At 42.8% G+C, this 21,821-nt stretch overlaps 1 protein-coding gene across 19 annotated transcripts in view; it reads left to right on the top strand.

Annotated features, from left to right (window-relative positions):
• Nucleotides 1–6,585, top strand: part of CD44 (CD44 molecule (IN blood group)) — an 86,738-nt gene extending 80,153 nt beyond the window's left edge. For all 19 annotated transcript variants that reach the window (XM_027115030.1, XM_027115021.1, XM_027115019.1 and 16 more), the window contains one exon: nt 5,646–6,585. In XM_027115030.1, the coding sequence (XP_026970831.1) occupies nt 5,646–5,850 (205 nt within the window). In that variant the 3' untranslated portion in view covers nt 5,851–6,585. The remainder of the gene's footprint in view (nt 1–5,645) is intronic.
• The last annotated feature ends 15,236 nt before the right edge of the window (nt 6,586–21,821 follow it).

The following is a 21,821-nucleotide window of genomic DNA, read 5'->3' as shown; positions in this document are numbered from 1 at the left end:
GTAGCCCCTGGAACCAGCAGCCTCCGCGCCCTGGAAGCTTGTTAGAAAGGCAGCATGAGTTGCCCTACCCCAGACCTCCCATATCAGAGTCTGCGTTTTGATAAGACCTAAGGGATTCATGTGGACAGTACAGTTTAAGAAGCTCTGCTCTGGCATACTCCTTAGAGAAAGGAGACTGTGACTATTTGGACATCTGCTTTTCAATAGTGGTTGACTTTTTTGTGGTTCTTAATTTTGGGGGGGTTAAGCCCATGGAGACTCGATGTGCTGAAAGTTGTGCAATATCTCACCAGGAAGACATAAAAGATATACTCATTCATTGAGTCATTAAACACATATTTATTGTGAATGCATAGTGCACAAAAACGCTAGAGTTTCAGGGGTTGGCCCTTTAGCCTGTCTGAGGCCCCTAGAAAGTTCTAGAACCCTTACCTAAAGCAGGTATCGGGTTTGTGTTTTTATTTGCTGGGTTTTTTTTTTTTTTTGGAATGACAGTATTTTCTGCTTTCTGGAAGCTGTCATTGAAAGGATTCAGGTTACGGCCTAGGTAGAGTTCCCTGAGACTGAGGTGTATGAGACAATAAAAAACTTTCCTTAGGGAAGTCTGAAAAACGACAGCTCCCTAGAACTGGCAGGTGGGCTGTTTTCAAACGTCCCCTCTCTCCTACCTCAACCAAGGCCTATCGTTTTGGAACGTCCACAATGCATATACCTGATGGAGCTGTGACCAGGCTCTAGAAATAATGCTAAAATGAAGTGAAGGAGAACAGTAATTCTAGCATCAGAGGAAATGAGCTTTCACAGGGGTATTCCGGAAGTGTAATTCTAAATTTCCTGTTCAACATGTTCTGAAGAGCCACGATTTTTCTCCAGCAAATGCAGGGGAACATTTAACCTTTGGTGAACATGCCTTGAGGTTCCTTCTTATAAGGCAAAAGAATCTTACATCCAAGTGGGACCACATTGATTGTATCACTAGATCATCTAACAGGCCAGAAAATGCCCCTCCATTTGGGGAAAGACCTGGAGAAAATTCTAGAATCTTTCTTGTTGGCTTTTGGAAAGCAAGAAACAGCTCATTTCATTGCCGTGTTACAGCCCATACTCATCGGAGGAAATCAAATAATGTCGTTTTACACTGGTACAAGTTAAAGAAAGTGCTTTTAAAGTCGAATAGCTGTGTTGCTATCTGTACCTTTGAGGGCATAATAAAAAAAAAATTAGTCATGATAGCCAATTGTATAAGGAACAAAAACTAGGAAAATAAATCTGAAAGACCTCCTAGAAGTCTCCCATGACTAAATGGAAAGAGATTTTTTTTTTTAGTTGAATTTAAATAATGCGATTTGAGGGAGCCCTTACAAAGAGTCTTTATACTTTCCCTCGGCCTCTGTGTTTTCTCCTAGATGACTTTTGCTCAATTAAATATGAATTTCCTATTGTCAGAAATCAATCCTTTTGTTCCAGGCCCTAGAAGGCACCACTTCTGCTCACATATACAGTCCATAAGCTTTGTGCACGTCACCATAGAAACGCTGGCCTCAGATGCTCGCAGCGTGGGGGAGAACTTGGAGAAGCATCTCAGTTGTCCCCAGAGCAGCTGGAGTCCCTGCAGTATAGCTGGTTAGCTCCTGTGTCGCTTCTCATCGTGTCTGCAGCAAAAACGGGCCCCCTTGCTTTCCTCTCCCTCCTGCCAAGACCAGTGGTCACCCTGGCAACAGGCAAACAGGGACACACAGGAGCTGGCACAGCAAGTGTCTCACAGGGAAAGTAGCTGCTTGGATGCTGTAAATTGCTATGTCCTGATTTGATAATCAAAAACAGATTTGCCACGTAGCTAAAGGGTGGTTAACAGCTGCACGGGCCCCTGAGTGTGCAGTGTGTTTCTAAAGCCGCCGGCCCATTCCTAATCCTCTTAAAAGGCGGAGGCCTTTCTGCTTTGCGCGTTGCATTATAGAGGGATACAGAATCCTATTTTCATCAAAGAAAGTTTGGTTGAAGATAAGAAGCCTACAGCAGCCGTTCATGTATTCAGCAAACCTCTTTTGAGGGGTGGCTACGACAGTCAACACTGCAGAGAAGAGGAAGACATGACAACGAAAAGGGTACCATCCCCTCTCTGCAAGAATCTTGAGCTTTCGTGACACTATTGGCCTGTTGAATTTGAGTCAGCTAATGTTTATTGAGAACATTCTCTGGGCCAGGCCCTGTTATGTTAATTACAGTTAAAAGATAAAAGTGGAAAAGCATTAATTGCCGAAGCGGAGGTGGGAGAGTTAAACAAGGGCTTCCACGAGGAAGTGATCCGTGAGTTCCATCATAAAGCTGTAGCCGTGTAGCCCACTGTAATCTCTGCTCACCCAGGCTCCTGCCCTCTACAGCAGAGCTGTCCAGTATAACTTTCTGTGATGACGGAAGTGTTCCACATTTGTGCTAATACACAACCGCTAATCACTTGTGGCTACTGAGCCCTCATAATGTGGCTAGTTCGACTTAAGAAGTGAATTTTCAATTTTATTTCATTTGAATTAGCTTAAATTTAAATAGACACATCTGGCTGGTGGCTACTGATGGAATGGCAAAGCTCCAACACAATGCAAAATAAATCTCTAAATATCTTTAAGGACTGTCAGGTAGAAGAGACAGAAGGTCAGTTGTTAAGTTACTCCTCACCCACCCAAGTCTTTCAGGATAAACTCCCCCATGCTCTAAATATATGTTACCTGGGTTCTAAACCCCACCCGCTCCTGGCCAGGCATCGGTCTGGCATCTTCTACATCGTGTCGTCAGTGCATCCTCAGCTAATGCCTGAGATTGAAGGGGAAAGGAGATACAGGCCAGAGGCAGTTCAGTAAAAATCTCTGACCTTTAGAGTCATAAAGTTGCAGATCCGGTGTAGTTCCTGGCCATACCTAGCGGGGTAGCTTCGCGTGATATGCTCGACTTCTTGGACCCAGAAAAGAGGTTAGCTGGATCACCTCTGAAGTACCCTCAGCTCTAATGTTTCTTTTAACATTCCTATAACTAATAAGAATGAAAGAATTAGAACTTGCTGTTTAAAAGTGCTTATGAAATGCCCGGAGCACCAGATATTGGGCTGAGTTATTTATGAGCATCACCCTGCCCTCCTGAAAGAACTCAGACAAAAAAACAGAGACCATGAATCCAAAGGGAAATGGGGTCAGGACCACACCCAAGCCCAATATTCCTAAGCCCTGCACGTTGAATGTTACCCACTTTCAAAATCAGCTTCGTTTAGGGTAATAACATTACTCCCCACTTCACCCCCTTGCACAAACATTTTTTATGAGTATAAATCACTTCCCCACAATATTTCATCCAACTTCTCAAGTACACATTAGGTAGGTGAACGGGATTTACTTTAATAAGACACCTTTTCTCCAAAAAACATCTGATGCAAACTATTATATATGGAATGGATAAACAACAAGGTCCTACTCCATAGCACAGGAAATTGTATTTAATATCCTGTGATAAACCACAATGGACAAGAACATGAAGAAGAACGTATATGTATATATGTATGTATAACTGAATCACTTTGCTGTACAGCAGAAATTAACACAACATTGTATAAATCAACTACACTCAATAAAATTGAATTTAAACAAAAAACTATCAAAAACAAAGAACATATGAGATACCCCCTGGCAATCTGAAAAGACATAAGCAGCGTCCACCTTTGGCCTTTTCCATCATCTTCAGAGTAAATATAACAAGGTGGGTGGAGGTAGCCAGAAGAAACAAACCAAACACATTTCATATGGCTCTGGTTACATTAACAATTACAACAAGTGCTTCTTGAACATTTACTGTGTTCCAGATACTGTTCTAAGTGCTTATCCAAGGCCTCGGTTTCCTCACCCCACGTTGTTCAGAAGAGCAACAGATAAAACAGTGGTAGACTTATGTATCCAGTGCCAGCCTCTGTTTCAAGGGATTTTCACAATCCTTTGACACTGGTACTCTTAACAGCCTGGTGTTACAGATAAGAAAGCTGAGGTTCAGAGAAGTGAAGTGAGTTGCCCCAGGTCACACAGCGTTAAGGTCCCCAAACCAGGCCTTCCAAGCCCCTGCTCTTGTCTATATGGACTGCGTCCATATGCCCAGCCCCACAGACCATCTCAAGTCAAGCGTCCTTCTTCCCCCGAGCCCTCATCAAGCGTCATGCCAGAGGAGACAGGATCAACCTCCTATTCAGGATGTGTAATGTCTAACTTCCCCAAACAAGGGATTAAAGTTTATGGCCTTGGCAGTCCCAGAGGGAATGCCCCATGATCATGAATAATAGAAGCTTTGTCTGTACAACTGCGCGCATCCAGTGGCAAAGTGAACAATTCCGACTTCATACTGTTGCCAAATCTCCAGATCATTAGTAGCCTGAATGGAGTGCGGCGGAGCCCGGGCTTTCGGTCATAAAAGCCTAGATTTGAATATTGACTCGATCCCTCAAGCTAGTTTCTAAACCTTCCTGAACCTCAGTTTCCACTGCTGTATGATGGGAATAACAGCTGCTTTGTGAGATTATTGTAAGGATTACATGGAGTTACATGCAAAGTGCCTGGCATTCAGGAGGTGTCCAATAAATGCTAGCCCATTTCCCCCCATCCCCGCTCCATGTGCAGTTGTGAGGGTCTGCACCTTCGCTTTTGTTTAAGCAGCATCTGACTTCTAGATGTGTGGCAGTGATTATGTTACAGGAAAGAGGAAGCATTGCGTCAGGCTGGGTATATGATAAGGCAATGCTCTGACCCAGCAACAAGGCCAAGGTCATGCCCTTCCATAGAAGACCTTCTGCATTTGAATCTTAAGTAATGTTACTGAGAAATCTTAAAGTAATAGTGAACAACTTGCCTAGGAGGTAGTTAAACCTCCTATATCCAGGGTTATACGGCAGTTAACCAATGTTAAGAGAAAAATCAATATGGCCTTATACTTCTAGAAAAGAGTTGTCTCATTCTTCTCGGTACTTGCAGTAATAACCCTGACAAGGCCCACAACGTGCGGACCGGGAGAGGAAGTAATGGGACTTCCTTGAATACGCAAATCAGAATGACTTACAGTCGTTCCATTGATGGTTTATATGAGCCTGCAGAAACGGCTGCAGTTTAAAAGAGGCAAACATTTCCCTTCTTTAGTATGGTGGAAGGAGAGTTAGAACTCGGGAGTCAGACACACCGGGGTTTGAATCCCAATTCTTTTAGTATTTGTTGAATAACCTGGGGCAAGTTATGGAATTTTCTGAGCCCCAAGATTTCTTTGGCTGTGATAACGGGATAATAATAGCACTGGCTTCCCAGAGCTGTGACCACTGATCGTCGAACTCAAGCGCACATCAGAAAGCCCTTGAGGGTTTGCTAAACCACAGACCCTGGGCCCCTCTCCTCGAGTTTTCTGATTCAGTATGTCTGGGGTGGGGCTGAGAATTTGCATTTTTAACAAACTTACATTTGTTAAATTTTGCTGCTGGTTCAAGGACCTCACTTTGAGAAGTGTCACTTGTTAAGAGTCAGTAGGATGAAACATACTCAGATTGTCATCAACTGTAGTGATGGTGGCAGTGACAGTGACGATGATAACTGGGTCATTGCACCCATTTCTCACGTGATTTTGTAAATTATTAGGTGTGGGCAGAAGAAAAAGCTGGTGATCAACAATGGCAATGGCACTATGGAGGACAGAAAGCCCAGCGGACTCAACGGAGAAGCTAGCAAGTCTCAGGAGATGGTGCATTTGGTGAACAAGGAGTCGACAGAGACCCCAGACCAGTTTATGACCGCAGATGAGAGGCGGAACCTGCAGAATGTGGACATGAAGATTGGGGTGTAACACCTACTCCATGACCTTGGAAAGAAACCATTGTCAGAGACATAATCTTTACAGGGAGCTGGGACACTTCACAGATGCGATGTGCTACTGATTGTTTCATTGGGGATCTTTTTTCAGCATAAAATTTTCTATTCCTTTTTGGGGTTTTTTTTGTGTGTGTTTTGTTTCTTAAAGTCAGTTCCAATTTATAAAAACAGCATTGCTTTCTGAAATGAGGGTCCAGTTAATAATCGGCAAGAATTTGACTGTCCCAGTTCCCACCTAGAAGCCTTTCACCGCCCCTGGGGTGTGCTATGGACGGCTTCTAGCAAAAGCCACACATCCATCTTCCTGGTCTTCAGCCTTCCCTCCACCCCACCGACCAGGGAACAGCCACCTGCTAAGGACATCCCCCAGGGCTAAGAGGGATTGGTCCCTGGGAGGAAATTTGAATGGGTCCATATTGCCCTTCCAGCAGCCCAATCCCTGGACATTTCTTTCCAGTGGGGTAGGGAAGGGGGATGCCCTAGTCTCACATCCCCTTCTACAGACCCCCTGGAAAATTTTCAGATGCTTCTGGAAAATACCCATACAGTGAAGCTATTTATCTGTGGTAAGCTATTTATCTGTGTTTTTGAAATATGAAACCCTGGAGCTCCTTTGATCAGAATGATTATTTTGTTGTTGTTACTTTGTCAGAGGCATAAAAGGGTTTACGCTAATTCATAATAAACACCTATACTTCTTCCACTTTAACCCTTTGTGCTGTGATCATTCAGTTTCTTAACCAGCAAAGTCTGGGTCCCGACAGCTCATCAGGGAGACATGAGAAGGTCCTCCTTGCAGCTCTTCATCTCAGAGCTAAGCCCCCAGTCAGGCTCACTCACCCAAATCTCACAGAGGATCAAGGGAGGTAGCATTGTTTTACTTCTGAGGCTCTGAAGGAATTCTGTCCTGCCTTAGAACCAGAATTGTGAGAGGAGGAGCTTCAGCTGCTCTTACGTATTAATGGCTCCCTAGTCTCTCCCCTGAAAGGCTGTAAAAAGTCACATCAAATTTGCATGACCGACCATTTGTGATGTCCCATGTCCTAGACGCTGACCCTGTTCGTGATGTCCAAAAACAATATGGAAGTGCCTTCTGACCTTTTGCAATAAAAGGAGAAACCAGTGGAAATCAACAAGCCTAGACGGTACCCAACTGATCGACACAGGTTGGGAAAGTGGGGTAGGGAACAGTGCAGATCCTGTTGGAGGATTTTTATGGCTCTATTTGCTTATATTTTCCCAAGCCAAGTCTGTCGCCAATGCAGTTGCTACTCAGGGTTAAGTGCCTGGAGAATCCCTCAAAAGGTTACAGGGCTTCCCACCATTGGAATCTTATCACCAGACGGGCAGCTTTATGGCCAAGTAAGAGAATAACGGCTTTATCCCTTGCTTGGCAAGTCCTCTGTGGTCTTTATTTATAAACTGAGGAAGCTCCGTTGGTCCTGGAACTTCCAAAGGCTACTTGTAATAGAAGAAATTGAATCTGTAAAGTAAGCGTTCCTATAAAATGGGACCCATAAAAAGTAATCTGTTTCCTAAATTGACATGCTTAACTGGCAGTGTTTCTCCGCCCAAATATGAAAAAGAAGGAAGAGAAGTAAAAGGTCCCACGTAGATCAGGGCTGGGCTTACACCAAGAATTGATTCTGAAGGATACACTTAAAGGAGAGATGCCGGCCTTCTGCTCATTCTCAACCTCTGCTCTCCCCTCCCCACCATCATACCCGCCCTCACCCCGCTCATAACACCCTCCGCATCATGGTCTTTGAAAATTTCCTTTCTCTTTTGTGGACGTCCTCGATCAGCCTCCATATTCAGCTGTCCGGTGTTCTTTTTATTTTCAAGTTGAATGAAAAGAAAATGGACCTCAAGCCATGCTGTTGTTACTGCCACTAGTGTCCAAGTACCCCCGCTTTCCAAGAGCTGTCCTGGGTCTGATGCAGACCCGAACAGGCTCATGCAGGCTCTTTAACCTAAATGCAACAAATCACAACAGGGTCAGGTTCAGGCAGGCCATACCAGGCTCTACCTGTCCCCCAGATTCTCTCTGGGGTCCTGGATAGTCATAGAAGTCTCACAGCTAGGGATGGTTTTCCACCCTTTCTTGACATTCCCATCAAATAGGCTGAAATAGGAGATTGTTTTCTACTTAATTTTGGAATTAAATATGATCTTTCCTTTTATTATTGTTGTCATCTCTCACGTGGATGTACCCCTGTGTTCTTAAGATAGGAAAAGGGGAGATCTAAAGCATTCATCCTTGGATGCAATATCCCTGCAATATTGCCTGTGCTCATGGAATAGGATATATTCTATGCCACTTGAAATAAGGGCGTAACTGCAGAAGCACAAGTTCACTACACGTCATTCCTACCAGTGACTTCCCAGGTGGCCTGGGCTAGGTCATTAAACTGAGCCTTGTTTGTAAAAGAAAAGGGCCAGCATTCCATTATTTTGCAAAGCTTAAGAGAGCGAAGCTGAGAGCTTTGCAAACCTGAGGGCTTAAGGTGTAATTTTTCCTAGAACTGTAAATCTTTTGTGTCTCCTGAAGGCTTCCTTTAAATTAGCACCGGGTGAAAAATAAGATGAGGCAAAAGAAAACTTCATATCCATATTTTGCAGATTCTAGCCTGACAGAGTAGATTTCTCTAGCAGAACCTCCCCCAAAGTTTTACATTGAGACCATGACACCTAGAATAAATTTCATAGCCTACATTCATTCAATGCTGGTACTGCAGAGGAATAGGAGAAAGGAATCTCCGACTTCTCCGGAAGAGGAAAATGTACTTAAGAATAATGTTCACCTTTGTGTCATAGGTATGCCTTTTGTAAATCACTTGTATTGAATTTCCCAAGAATACCCATTGTTCATGCATGTACAATGACCATTGTTTGATTTTTCACAGCACACCCTTCCTCTGATTTTTACATATATTTTTAATGGACCAGTAATGATGAGGAAAGCATGATACGTATATTGCCCAGTTGAAAGCACTTATTGGAACATACTAAAAGGCTACTATTAAAAGGGTAAAGGAAATGGACTCAGGAGTCTCTGATTTAAAGGGGTGGGAGGTCAGGGGTGGATTTGCAGAGCTGTGATTATCTGGTTGTCTGGGTAATTTAGACACGAAAGGCTTAAAGGTTTATGAGGTGGCTGAAGCTTCATACTCATTTTATTTTTTTCTAAGAAGAAAAATTACATGAATTTCTATCACTTGAGACTCTTCTTTTGGAGAAAGTGTATGGCCTACACGTTTCAAATTAAAAGAGACACTGTGAAGTGTTAGTTCTTCAAAAGCCAAGAACTACCCCTGGCCTTCTAGTTAAAGAAAGGAGAGAGAATATACTTGCCTTCATTCCCTCATGCAAGCCTCTAAAAAGACAATAAAGCAATATTGCAAAAAGGCATAAACCAATGGGATGAAAGAGGGTGGAGGAAGAGACAATATCAACAAAAATATGAAGCTGGAAAGTGACGGTTCATTGATAACTGAGCAAATTTGGAAAAGCTGAACCCTAAGCCAGCAGTGGGGAAAGTTGAGAAGCAACCAGATTTGTGTAGCAGAACCCCCAAAGTCTTCTGTGGTGGAGAAGGCAGGGCTCAAATTAGGGGAATGGGTTTAAATGCATCTATTTAAGATGCAGTCAGAACCCCAGATCTTCTTTCCCACTCTAAGTAGCCAAATGACGGTTCTTTCCCAATCCCAGAAAAAGACTGGAAGATGATTCTCTAACGAGGACAAATGAGAGAGTCTCTGACTGAGGGGCAACAAAGCATACACATTTGACATTAAAAGTATCATACTAAAAAAAAAAAATAAAAATAAAATAAAATAAAATAAAATTCCACATATAAGTGAAAAAAAAAAAAAAAAGTATCATACTAAAAAGAGAAACCATACGTAAGGAATGTTGAGTTTCCCTAGACATTTTTTCCCCAACTTGGCTCCCAGAATGCTGAAAGCCAAGCATATATGCTCCAAGCAAAAGCTCAGTCTTTCTGGGGAATCTGATAAACTTCAGAGCAAACCTGAAAGATACTAACAAGATAGTTTCCCAAGGAAATAGCCCAGCAAAGCAATCTACAGTGAAGATCTCAAACCCTACCAGGTACATGGGGTTCTTAGCTTTCTGTGACTCCCTCTTACACATGATGAGCAGAGACAATTCATGGAGAAGAAAACTTAAAAATATATCATTAATAATCTCAATAAGAGAAGAGGAGATAATATCTATCTATGAAAGAAGAACACAATGCTAGTGTAAAAAGGAACATTCAGTGAACACCCAAAAAAAGAAGCTCTTTAAAATTTAAGCATGAAAGCACAAACTAAAAAAATAAATGCAGCAGAAACTTTGCAAAATAAAGTTGAAGAAAAATCCCAGAAAACAGAGCAAAGACAAAGCAATGGAAACAGAGGAGAAAAGATAAAAGTAGAGAAAATTCTAGGAAATCTAACATACAAATAATAGCAATTACAAAAAGAGAAAACAGAGAACATGAAGAAGAAGAAATCATCCAAGAAATGCATCAAGAAAATTCCCCAGAATTGAAGAACATGAATATTTAGACTAAAAAGACTGAATGCTTAGCACAATGGACAAAAAAGACCCACACTAAGGCACATCATCATAAAAATTCGTAACAGTCAAGGCCAAGAGATTATCCTATAAGCTTCTGAGGAGGAAAGTTTACATCATAAAGAGGATCAAGGATCAGAATAGAATTAAACTTCTCAACAGCCACATTGAAAGAGTGAGGACAGTGACAAAAGTGCCTTCAAAATTCTGAGAGAAAGATTTCCAAGCTAGAATTCTAATGTAGCTAAACCACAAATTAACTGTAAAGGTAGAGTGAAGACATTTCAGATATGCATTGTCTCCAATCCTATTCACCCATTCCCAGGCAACTCCTGAAGGATGTACTCCAGCAAAACAAGGGAGTTACCAAGAAAGGGGAAAACGTGAAATTCTGAAAGCAAAGTACAAGGAATTCCTAAAGTGATAATAAGGGGAGACCCTGAGATGACAGCTGTACAGCATATCTAGGGAACAATTAGTCCAAACTGGAGTACTGATTAATAAAGGAAACAATAAATGTCTCGGCTTCATTGACCTCTAGTTAAAAAGAAGATTACTTTTTGGTTATATCAGTTAACTACTGATGTATTTAAAACCACTCCAAAACATAATAGCTTAAAATAACAAACATTGGTTATTTCTCACCAGTCCACCCATTGACAGGGTGCTTCTGGGATCTGACCGGAGTTCAGCCGGGATCTGACCGGGGCTCAGTTCATGACTGGGCTGCACGTGGCTGTGGTTGATGAACAGGTCAACTAGAAACTGGCTGGTCTACCATGGCTTCGTCGGGGATGGCTGGGACCACTGGAGTCTCTTTCTATGTGTCCCTCACATGCCCCCAACCACCTAGTATAGGCCTGGCAGGGTTCCAGGTGAGAGCAAATGCCCATAACACTTCTTGAGGTCCAGAACTGGCACTCTATCCTAACACCATTTACTATTGGCCAAAGCAAGGCACAAGAGCAGCCCAGATTTAAAGGCTGAGAAATAGCTTCTACCTCTTCATGGGAGTAGCTGCAAAGTCCTATTGCAAAAATTGTAGCTACAAGAAGGCCAATGACCGGGGCCATTGGTACAATCAACCTAGGACAGATGTGTTGAAAGATTCTTGCTTTCAAGGGCACCTCTCATGTTTGTGCTTAAGATACACACACCATTTTGGCTGTGTTGGCAACAGCATTCATTTAGAAAGACATAAACAACTTCATAAATGCCATTTATTGGAAAAGGAAGCAGGATGCTGTGTAAATATAGTTTGGGAGATCACCTGGGACAGTAGAGAGAGCTCTGGAATCAGACAGATTTGAGTTTTAATACTGACTCTACCACTTAACTGTGCAGCCCTGCTCACACGGCTTAAATACCTTGAGTCTTAGCTTTCTCGTCTGTAAATAAGGGACAATAGAACCTTCACAGGATCGCTATGAGGATTACAGGAGGTAATAATTATTGATACATGGCAATGCATGGCATATATCAGGCCCTCAAAAATCTTAGTTCCTATCTGAATGTTAATTCATCTCCCACATACACACTCTAGGTACTTGATTTCTCTTTTCATCACCCTCTCCAGTTTTCCGAAATCTAACCAGCTTTTAAATGTGTGTGGCTATTAACTTAGGGTACCTGGAGGCAGACTATTTCAGGATCCAAGGCTCTCAAGAGGGATAAGATTAAATGAAATCTCCCAAGAGATTTTAACAGAGATGCCTTTTGCTTTTAAAGCAAGGCTGAAGAGCAAGCAGTCCAGGAAGCAGGTTAGCTGGTGTCCCTTGATGAAATCTTGGCTATTCAAGCTGTGGCCGCAGATTAACCAGAGTTGGAGCCCCACCCACGGCTTTGATCATGACCTCCAGGAGGTAGTCTCACCCCACCCCGACCCAGGTAGAGCTCTTTCTTCCCCTTAGTACACCTCTTCACCTTGTCCAGGTGTCACTGAAGCAGGCCTTACTCTGCCATTTCATTCATTTGCCTGTGGGCCTGTCTCTTTCATGAGACAGTGAGTCTCTTGAGGGCAGGGTTTGGCTTTGTATCTCCAACACACAACAGAGGGCCCAGCTTTGTAACAGCCTCAAAAGCTACCATCTGCTGAGCATTTATGGATACCTGGGTTTACACATCTGTGAGTCTTCCCTACAACCAGTGAAGGGGAATTCTTATCCCATTTGAACAGGTGAGGCACTGGTGGGTACCAAGAAGTTCATTATGGTCCCCAGCTACACAAGGAGAAGGTGGTGGGACCTGAAATGGAGCTCAGCTCCATCCAAAGTCTCTGACTTAACGTGCTTTATTGACTATTGGCAGAAGTTTGGTAAACTGAATTTGTCAAAGTTAAGAGATGGTCTCCAAATGACGCAAACCAGGTCAGCACGCTCTACTCTCTGTGCCTGGTGGGGCAAAAGGAGGTATTCAGAAACCACAGGAAGGGTTTGGAGATGAGTGAGTGAAGATACACTCACCATTTAGGCCATAGTGGTGATAGAATTAATTTAAGAAATCGTAAACGACCTCATGGATCGCTGTCTTTATTGGAAAGGGAAGGAGCAAGTCATGTGTGAATGTGAGTTTTGCTATCATGCCCGGGAGAAAGGGTCAGGGGAGCAGCCAGTCTGGCTGAGCCATCCTTCTTTCCCAATAACTAGCACCCCAGCCTCCAGCCCCCTCCCTTGACTGTGTTGACATCTGGTCTTTATCACCAGTGGTTTGCCCATCACGACTCCCCATCACCCGCCTCTTCAATCCCACCCCCTCAGGTTTCCAGACTGCTTGCTTCATCATATGATGACTACTGTTTTCCAGGAATCTAGTCCAAACCACTTCCTCCTTCCTAACTCCTTAGAGAGGAGTGGCAAAAACCTCAAGAAAGGAAGCTAAAGTTTGGTGAGAAAATGGTGGTCTTTAAAATGAGACTGGGAATTCCCTGATGATCCAGTGGTTAGGACTCTGGGCTTTCACTATGGAGGATGCGGGTTCGATCCCTGGTCAGGGAACTAAGATCCCGCAAAACACGTGGCACAGCCAAAAATAAATTAAATAAAATAAAATGAGACTCCGAGTTCAAATCCAACCCCTGCCACTTACTCCCTTTATGACCTTCACAAGTTATTGAGTGGCTCTGTGCCTCAGTTTCCTCATCTGTAAAATGGGAATAGTAATTACTACCAGAAAGACTGCTGGTGGATTAAATAAGGTAATGTGTATAAAATTCATGGAATATTGTAGATGTGCACTGGTTTCCTCCCTCCTTCCTGACATCTTCAATGTTTTTCTTGTGTGAATCTATAGTAGGGACCTAGATAGAACATGAACTATGAGGCAGGGGAAGTCAGAGGTATTCCAAGAATTTGTGAGCCCCTCCCAAACCCGTCTGAGAATTGGGGTCCTAAGAACCTCCCGCCCTGAGATGCCCAAATAGCCATCAGAAAGGAAAAGAGGTTCCCCTTCTGCCTTCTAGGGAAGGGTGGAATTAGCTAGGCTTATTATTAACAAAATCTTACTACACAGAGGCCCTGCTACAGCCAAGCTTCAGGCTGGCTCCTACCTAGATGGGGAGAGAGAGGAGACAGGTTGAAATTCCAAGGACCGAGCTCCAGAGATCCCAGGCGCACACCTTGGGAACTCTTCCGTGCAAAAGTGGAGAGACAGGTTTTTAGCACTAAAGGCTTAAGGGCAATTCAAACTTCAGGCAAGGTTACTGCAGTTCAGGAAGAGCTGTGCTTTTCACTTTCTACTCCTCCCAAGATTCTTTAAATCTCATTAAGAAATGAAGAAAGAAATGCTGGGAAAAGCTGTCTGGAGGATAAAAATAGAGCTAGAAGAAGGCAAAGGAGAGCAAGACTTGAACAGTTGTTGTGAAAGGAAAAAGTTAGTACTTATTTATTAAGGGCCTTCAACATATAGCAGATATAGAAATCAGAATAGGTGTAAGTGATCCCAAAAAAGTCTCAAGAAGGACAGCATCTCTCCTCTCATTCTCAGTGAGGTTTGCTGGCTTCACTCCCAGGACAGGTTGGACTGGCCACACTTGGCCTCGCTTCTCTTCCACCCTCTGAAGTCACTTTCTCTGGGATCTGGAGCCCAGCACCTTCGGAAGCACAAGGTCTGGATGGGCCTACAGAGTCATTGGCAACCCGGTGCTCTGTGTTAGGGCAGCACAAGGCTGGGACCTCTCTCAGCAAGCCAACTTCCTGACCCCTGTTTTAAATCCCTCTCCCCTTTGGCAAAATTTAGAGATTTGTGTAAAAGCGAAATAAGAAAAGTCTTGTGTTCATCTGGCAAAAAAAAAGTTGAGACCAATGGAATTCTCCCATCTAGTTTCAGTCCTTTCAGATACATTGTTTTCCTTGTTAGTCCAACCATCTTGTTGGCCTTTTCTGGCCTGTTGATAACGCGCCCCCTAGTGGACGCTTCAGAACATCCCTCTGGTCCACGTGAAAATTGAATCCTGCCACCTGACTTCAGTCCTTGAAAGGAGTAGGAATGGAACTGGGTTGCCTGGATGATGGGACCAAGGGTCAGGGTACAACTGATTGTCCACATTTTCTTTTAAATCACTATCTTGTGTTTTGAAAAGGATTCAATGATCATTAAAGGAGAAGGAAATAATTCGTTACCATTTAATCATAATACTGAATACCTCCTCTGTGCTGTGCACTGTGCTGTGTGCTGGGCTACACATCCTAGTCTGTGGGATACAGACAATCTCAGCAGAGGACCTGCCATGACAGAGGGATATATAGGAGGGAACCTATCTATGATGGCTGGCATTGACTGGGTGTTTACTATCCACCAGACACTGTTTAAAGCATGTGGTATGATGGAAGCAACCTAAGTATCCATCAACAGATGAATGGATAAAGAAGATGTTGGGGGTGTGTGTGTGTGCGTGTGCGTGTGTGTGTGTGAATATTACTGAGCCATAAAAAAGAATGAAATTCTGCCATTAGCAACAACATGGAGGGTATTATGCTTGGTGAAGTAAGTCAGACAGAGGGAAATACTGTATACTTTCATTTATACGTGGACTCTAAAAAAACAAAATAAGTGCATGAATATAACAAAACAGAAACAGACTCACAGATACAGAGAACAAGCTAATGGTTACCAGTGGGAGGACAGGTTGGAGGAGGGGCAAGACAGGGGAAGGGGATTAAGAAGTGCAAACTACTAAGTATAAAACAGATAAGATACAAGGATATAATGTACAGCACAAGGAACATAGCCAATATTTTATAATAACTTTAAATGGAGTATAACCTATAAAAATATCAAATCTCTGTGTTGTACACCTGAAACTAATATAATACTGTAAATCAACTATATTTCAATTTAAAATTTTGATTTAATTTAAAAAATTTAAATGTGGTTGTGTATTAACTCAATTAAGTTATTCAACCTCTCCGTGGTTAAGCAGGTGATAGAACATAGCTTATAGAGTTACCAGAACTAAACAAATTCACATCTTGAAGGTCTTGGAACAGTATTTGGCACAGTGCATCACATGAACGTGTGCTGAAATAAGAAAACTGAAACAAAACTCAGAACACCCATGTGAGATCAAGTACTTTATTATCCTCATTTTACAGATGGGGAGACGAAGCCACAGGGAGCGTAGTCATTCGGCTAGTAAGTGGCAGAAACAGGATGTCAACGTGAGCAGCCTGGAGCCAGAGCCTGTTCTCCTAACACCTGCATACACTGCTTCTGCCCTCACCTACCCATCTTTTAACAGGAATGATTTTCATTACAGCTCCTAAGGATGCTGGCATCAGCACTGACCAGCTAGTAAATGAGTTTCGACATTATCTGGGATTCAAACAGTTTATGCCTACTAGTCAGCTCTAAATGTAGCACATATGACTTGTCTGTTTGGTGTTTGGGGAAAAGTTCAATTCCATACCAAATCGTGGCTCTTAACTTTGGTTTGGAATTATTCTTTTGGCTATATGAATTTGCTAAAAGCATCTAGGCTTCTCAAAGAAAGGATTGGCTTATTTGATGGCTTGTCTCCTTCCTTAAAAAGAATTTAACATCAAAAATACAAAATTAATGGTCTACTCCATTACTATAGAAAGGTAAATAGACAACCAAACATCTTTTCTGGAAAATTCTTTATTCCCAGAAGTTGTTTTTTTTTTTTTGCTGGAAATGTTTTCTGTTCCCAAAAGTATCCTCTAAGTTTAACAACTTACACAAATGAGTTAAATTTCAAATAGTATCACTGGGACAGTTTGAACTGAGAGTTCTTCCTGCCTTCAGAGTTTAGGGAAACATGATTTGGATAAGACATTCTTTACTGTCCAATAAGAGTAAGGTGTCTGATAAATTACCTCAGAGGTCAGGTGGGTGTGAATTGCTCCAGTAGCATATTTAGTCCAGGTGCTAACTCTGCTAAGAGGAGTGTCAAGAAGAGTGGAAGAAAATGGTATTTGTTATTTAGGTCAGGACAGGGGGCTTCTGAAAGAGATTAATCCTGGAGGTGATGAGATATGTTTAATTTTAGGTAATCCAGGGGAAACCCAGCCACCACCCAGGGTGGCAATCTCTCACCAAGTTTTTCTTCCAATCTCTCCAGTTCACAGAGACCAGGGCTCACCCATCCAGAGGACACAGAGACGGAGCCCACCATTCTCTGTGGAACAGCTGTAACTTGGAGGAAGAGAAAAATAATTGACATCCAACACGGCAGGCTGGGAAAGTGAGGGAAGCAGAGAGAGCTGAAAAGGGAAGAGACGTCATGATTTCTGTGGGAAGGGGTAGTGGGTACTAGGAGAAAGGGAGGGGACACCAGAGATAGATGGGGTTAATGGAGGAGAGATGATGAAGGACAGGAATTAAAAGCAGATGAAGAGCAAGCCTTGGAAAGGCATATCTCACATTGCCCACTCCAGGAAGAAACATCACACACACACAGATACACACACATCACACTCACACACACCAGCTTGCATAGCCTGGGGATAAGGAAGTTAAATCAGGTCCACAGTGCCTGGATGTCCTCTCCCCATTGCATTCTTACAATTGAGGAAGGATTTCAAATCGCCAGTAGCTGGAGTGGCGTAGCCTTCACAATAAGCTTCACGTTCCCTGCAGTGTCCTCTACACCCAGCAAAATGCCTGGCACATAGCAGGTGCTCAATGATAAGTGCTGAACGAATGCACAGGTGAAGCATAGCAAGAGACACATCTTACGTGGCAGAAAAGGAGGAACCTAATTCACTGGTTGCATTTTGGAGATTCTTTTTCCCAGGGTATTTGAATGGGGATATGGTGTCTGGTTATTTTCAATCAGGTCATAAGAGAATTAAGCTGTGAATATATTCCCCAGGACAGCTGCTTAAGAGTTAGCAGAATGTCACCAAGATGTCAGAGTGGACCTAGCTAGCTAGAGGAGTGATGGTGTACAGTTCATCTCCTACATACGAACGGGTTCTGTTCCAAGAGCACGTTTGTAAGTCCAATTTGTTCGTAAGTCCAACAAAGTTAGCCTAGGTACCCAACTAACACAATCAGCTATATAGTACTGTACTGTAATAGCTTTATAATAATTTTCTCACAAATAATACGTAAAAAGTAAACAAGCAAAAAATAAAACATTTTTAATCTTGCAGTATAGTATCTTGAATAGTACAGTACAACAGCTGGCATACAGGGCATGTTTGCATCTTTGAAAGTTTGCAACTTGAAGGTTCATATGTAGGGGACTTACTGTATAGAAGAGCTTCTTATACAATGGTGTGTATAAACGAGGGACATATGGGCCTGGCACTGCTGGTTGGGAAAGGATGCAACATGCACTATTGCTCACATTTGAGAATGGATATTCCCCCTTGGACTGTCAGTTAAAGTCAACAGCTTGAATATAATCATTTATGTATTTTTCTTCTTAAGAATTACTCAAATTATAACAAATGTATCGAAAGTATAGACCAACCTGTACACAAAAGAATGGAAGAAGTCACTTCAGAAAAAGAGATTTCAACAGATTTTAGAAGACAGAAAGCAAATGGTAGAGGGGTTCCTGGTTCAGCTGGTGCAGGAAGCTCTAACCCAAAGTGTGTGCAGAGAAAGTACCTCTGAGAAGAGATCCAGCAGAGCCCAGGAGATGTCTACGTCTTGAGGTACCTTGTGGACAGGTGAGAAACAGAAAAGCATGACTTAAGCTTGAGCTAGACAAGCTTGGCCAAAAGGACCCTCCTGCCCAGGACTTTGAATCTTGAGCAAATGACACACAGACAAGCGAGAAGTAAAGAGAGATTCACAGCTGTAGGAACGTGGTAGACATGTCCAGTGGCAGAGCTGGTGATGGAAGTTATGGTGGCAGCACCCTTGCAAAATTAATCTGCCTTCCAGTCTCCAACTATCCAAGAGAAGAATAGAAAAGGGGTATCTTTTCCTCCCCCCTGATTACTACTTACTGAGTGAACAGTATGCCTGAGGGCATCTTACTTAACATTTTTGGGCCTCAGTTTGTTCATCTGTTAAATGGGGTTAACGAAGGCACGTGTGTCATAGAGTTGTTGTGAGGATATAAATAAAGATATCCATAGACCAGTGTCTGGCACTTAATACAGATTTGATACATGTTAAACAAGAAACTGCCTGTGTGCTCCACTAAGCAACATGAGCATTCCCCGCAGCAAGAATCCAGCTGGAGAAAGAGGAAAGACTTTCCTCCTGACTTCCATCAATTCAGAGGATATCTAGACACCCATTCCATTGGGGCAGAAATAAAGGTATAACATTAGTGTGGGGTCATTTTTAATCACCCAATTCATTATTTTATTTTCCAATAACATAGCTGTTTCTAATATATATATATATTTCTAACTTGAAATTGGTGCAGAAAAATTTTTTTGTGATTCTGAGACTCTCTAGCCTCAATCTTAGAAAAACAACTTTTACATTATAGCAGCCGAGACTGCCTTTCCTTCACCTTGCCTTTGGAAACCTCTGACAGTTGAGTTCCCTTCTCTTCAGACCAGTTAAACATGTATCATCCTCAGATAGTTACTGAAACTTAAGTGTTTGATTTTGTTTCCAAATGAGGCTGCAACAGAAAGGAAACACCTAAGCTGAAACCCAGAGTGGGAGATAAATTTGCCTGATGTATCAAGCAGCCATTTGCAGTACAAACAAATACAAATTCTCCATGGCCCCTAATAACAAAGTTTATTGCCCACTCATGCCATACATTCATCACAGGCCTCAGGCTCTGCCATCAGAGACACTTGGAGACCCTGACGGATGGCACAGTCACTAACTCAAATACTTACGTTACCTGCCAGAGGGAAGGAGAGATTCTAGAAATGTGAACACCTGTACAGCTGGAAGAAATCACTGCTTCTCAACCCCAAATAATTGAAGATAAAATAGAGAGATGTTTTATGCCCTAAAAGCCAGCTCAGCCTCAAAAGCAAAATCAATTCAAGTACATGGTTATCATGTCTATTGTTAAAACCCCTGCAGGACCTAAGGCAGCATTCAGCATAGTCTTTCATTTAAAAAAAAAAAAAAGCCTCTGGGAAAAATAAATCTAAGGACATGGCTTTCTGCCTTAAGACTGATTGACTCAAGGTACCCACAATTAAGAGAAAGGGATGTGTTTCTAGAAGGACTGTAGGTGTGGCTATTGGTATATGAGGCTGGTTAGAGTCAAACAGACGAAAGCCAGCAAAAATTATAAGAGTCGTGATGCCACAGAGACCATGAGCCTCAACTAGAAAACTCTGTAATTGATCAAGACTTAAAAGGAGCCCTGGACCCTAACTTTCTATTAACAGAAAGCAGAAGATGTTGCTACAGGAGAGATTATTCCTGAATGTTCTCTTCATGTGCATCAATGAAGTATAATGGAAAAAGAAGGGCTTACTAGGAGGTGGGATTCAGGGTCATTGGAGGGGGGGAGGAATGGACTGGCTCCCAGGGAGCCAGATCAAGACCTAATCAAGAAATTTCCCTTATCCGTCGTTGAGGGGGTCCTCTAAAGTCTGCCCACCGGGGTTTCTGAAATGCTATGGCTCAGTGACTTGTAATTCTTCCATTTGTCCCCTTTCCAGATGGGAGTATTTAAGGTGACTAAACTGTCCCTATTTCACTATGGGACTATATTGGGGGTGGGGGCGGTGTGGAGGAGAGATTAGAAGCTGCGGAAAACTTGGATTTTTTTGTTTATTGATTTCTAGGCCAACAGGAGCCACGTCCGAACCATATGTAGGAATTTCCATGCATCACCCCAAGATCCTGGGTTTTGAGCTTGATGCCATAATTGGATGAGACTTTGACGTGGTCTCCCTTGGTGAAGTGGTGAGCACGTTTTGCATTTGGAAAACAGAGTGCACCAAATACCAGGTGATGAGAGAAGTGGACCATAATAATTTGTTAGTGCTGTTCAACAAATGTTTCTGGATCATCTCCATTCTGAGAACGTGGGGGGACTGCATTGCAGTCTCCCTTGGAGCTGGGTGGGGCTGTGTGTTAGTTCTGGCCAATGAGTTGGGAGCTGAGGTGACATTTAACTGTTCACGTGAGGACCTTCCTAGAGCTCTTTTCTCCCGTCGTGTCAACACAGCTGTTCAAGATAGTAGCTGGTTTATCATCGAGGGATCCTGAGCAGGGTGCAATGAGCAGGGTGACCTATGCAGACTTGTGGGAGACCTACGTTTGAGCTCGTGATAAACTCATCTTGCTGAGGCCACCGAGACTTGGGTGTTGTTTGTCATTGCAGTGCAACTCATCCTGGCTGCTACAATTAAGGATGGCAGATATAAGACAAACATAAATCACAGCCTCTTCTCTCTTCTTTTGCAGTCATTGAAAATCAAGTGGGATTCTTTCCTAGTGAGCACAGATAGCACCTGGGAATCCCTGTCACTCTCAGAGTTGATCAGAGTTGACACTCAAGATGACACTCATTGGCCTGTTGACTTAGCAAATGCTTTAGGGAAGAGAATATGTTCTGATGAGCTGGGCCAGCTATTACAGGTGTACCTTAGGGCTCCAGGTATCCTTTGAGATCTTCTCTTTACCAAACATGTGTTTCATGACTCCAGGGAACAGTTAAGTGGGTGATGCAGGACCTCATGGTGTGACAAGCATGACCAATCCTCTCTGAATGGCCGAAAGTCTTATGCATAATTAGGCTTCCAGATTAGACATTGAGGAGTATTGTACAGAGGTTCAAATGCCATTTAAAAATGGGCGCTGTGGCAATATACTCTGCTGGGTTATTTGGGGAAATGGAGCCAGTATAGTGGGAGGCATTGAAACTGGAAAGACCTCCAGGCCAAATTCTTCTGAGGTCTTTCTGAATCTCAGTACCTGTAAAATATGGAGGGTGATAGCACCTGCCTCACAGAA

The sequence above is a fragment of the Aethalodelphis obliquidens genome, unplaced genomic scaffold (genome assembly GCF_003676395.1).
Source record: "Aethalodelphis obliquidens isolate GAN/ISIS:26980383/991018 unplaced genomic scaffold, ASM367639v1 scaffold14, whole genome shotgun sequence".
NCBI classification, from domain to species: Eukaryota; Metazoa; Chordata; class Mammalia; order Artiodactyla; family Delphinidae; genus Aethalodelphis; species Aethalodelphis obliquidens.
This window is presented reverse-complemented; position numbering and strand designations above follow the sequence as displayed.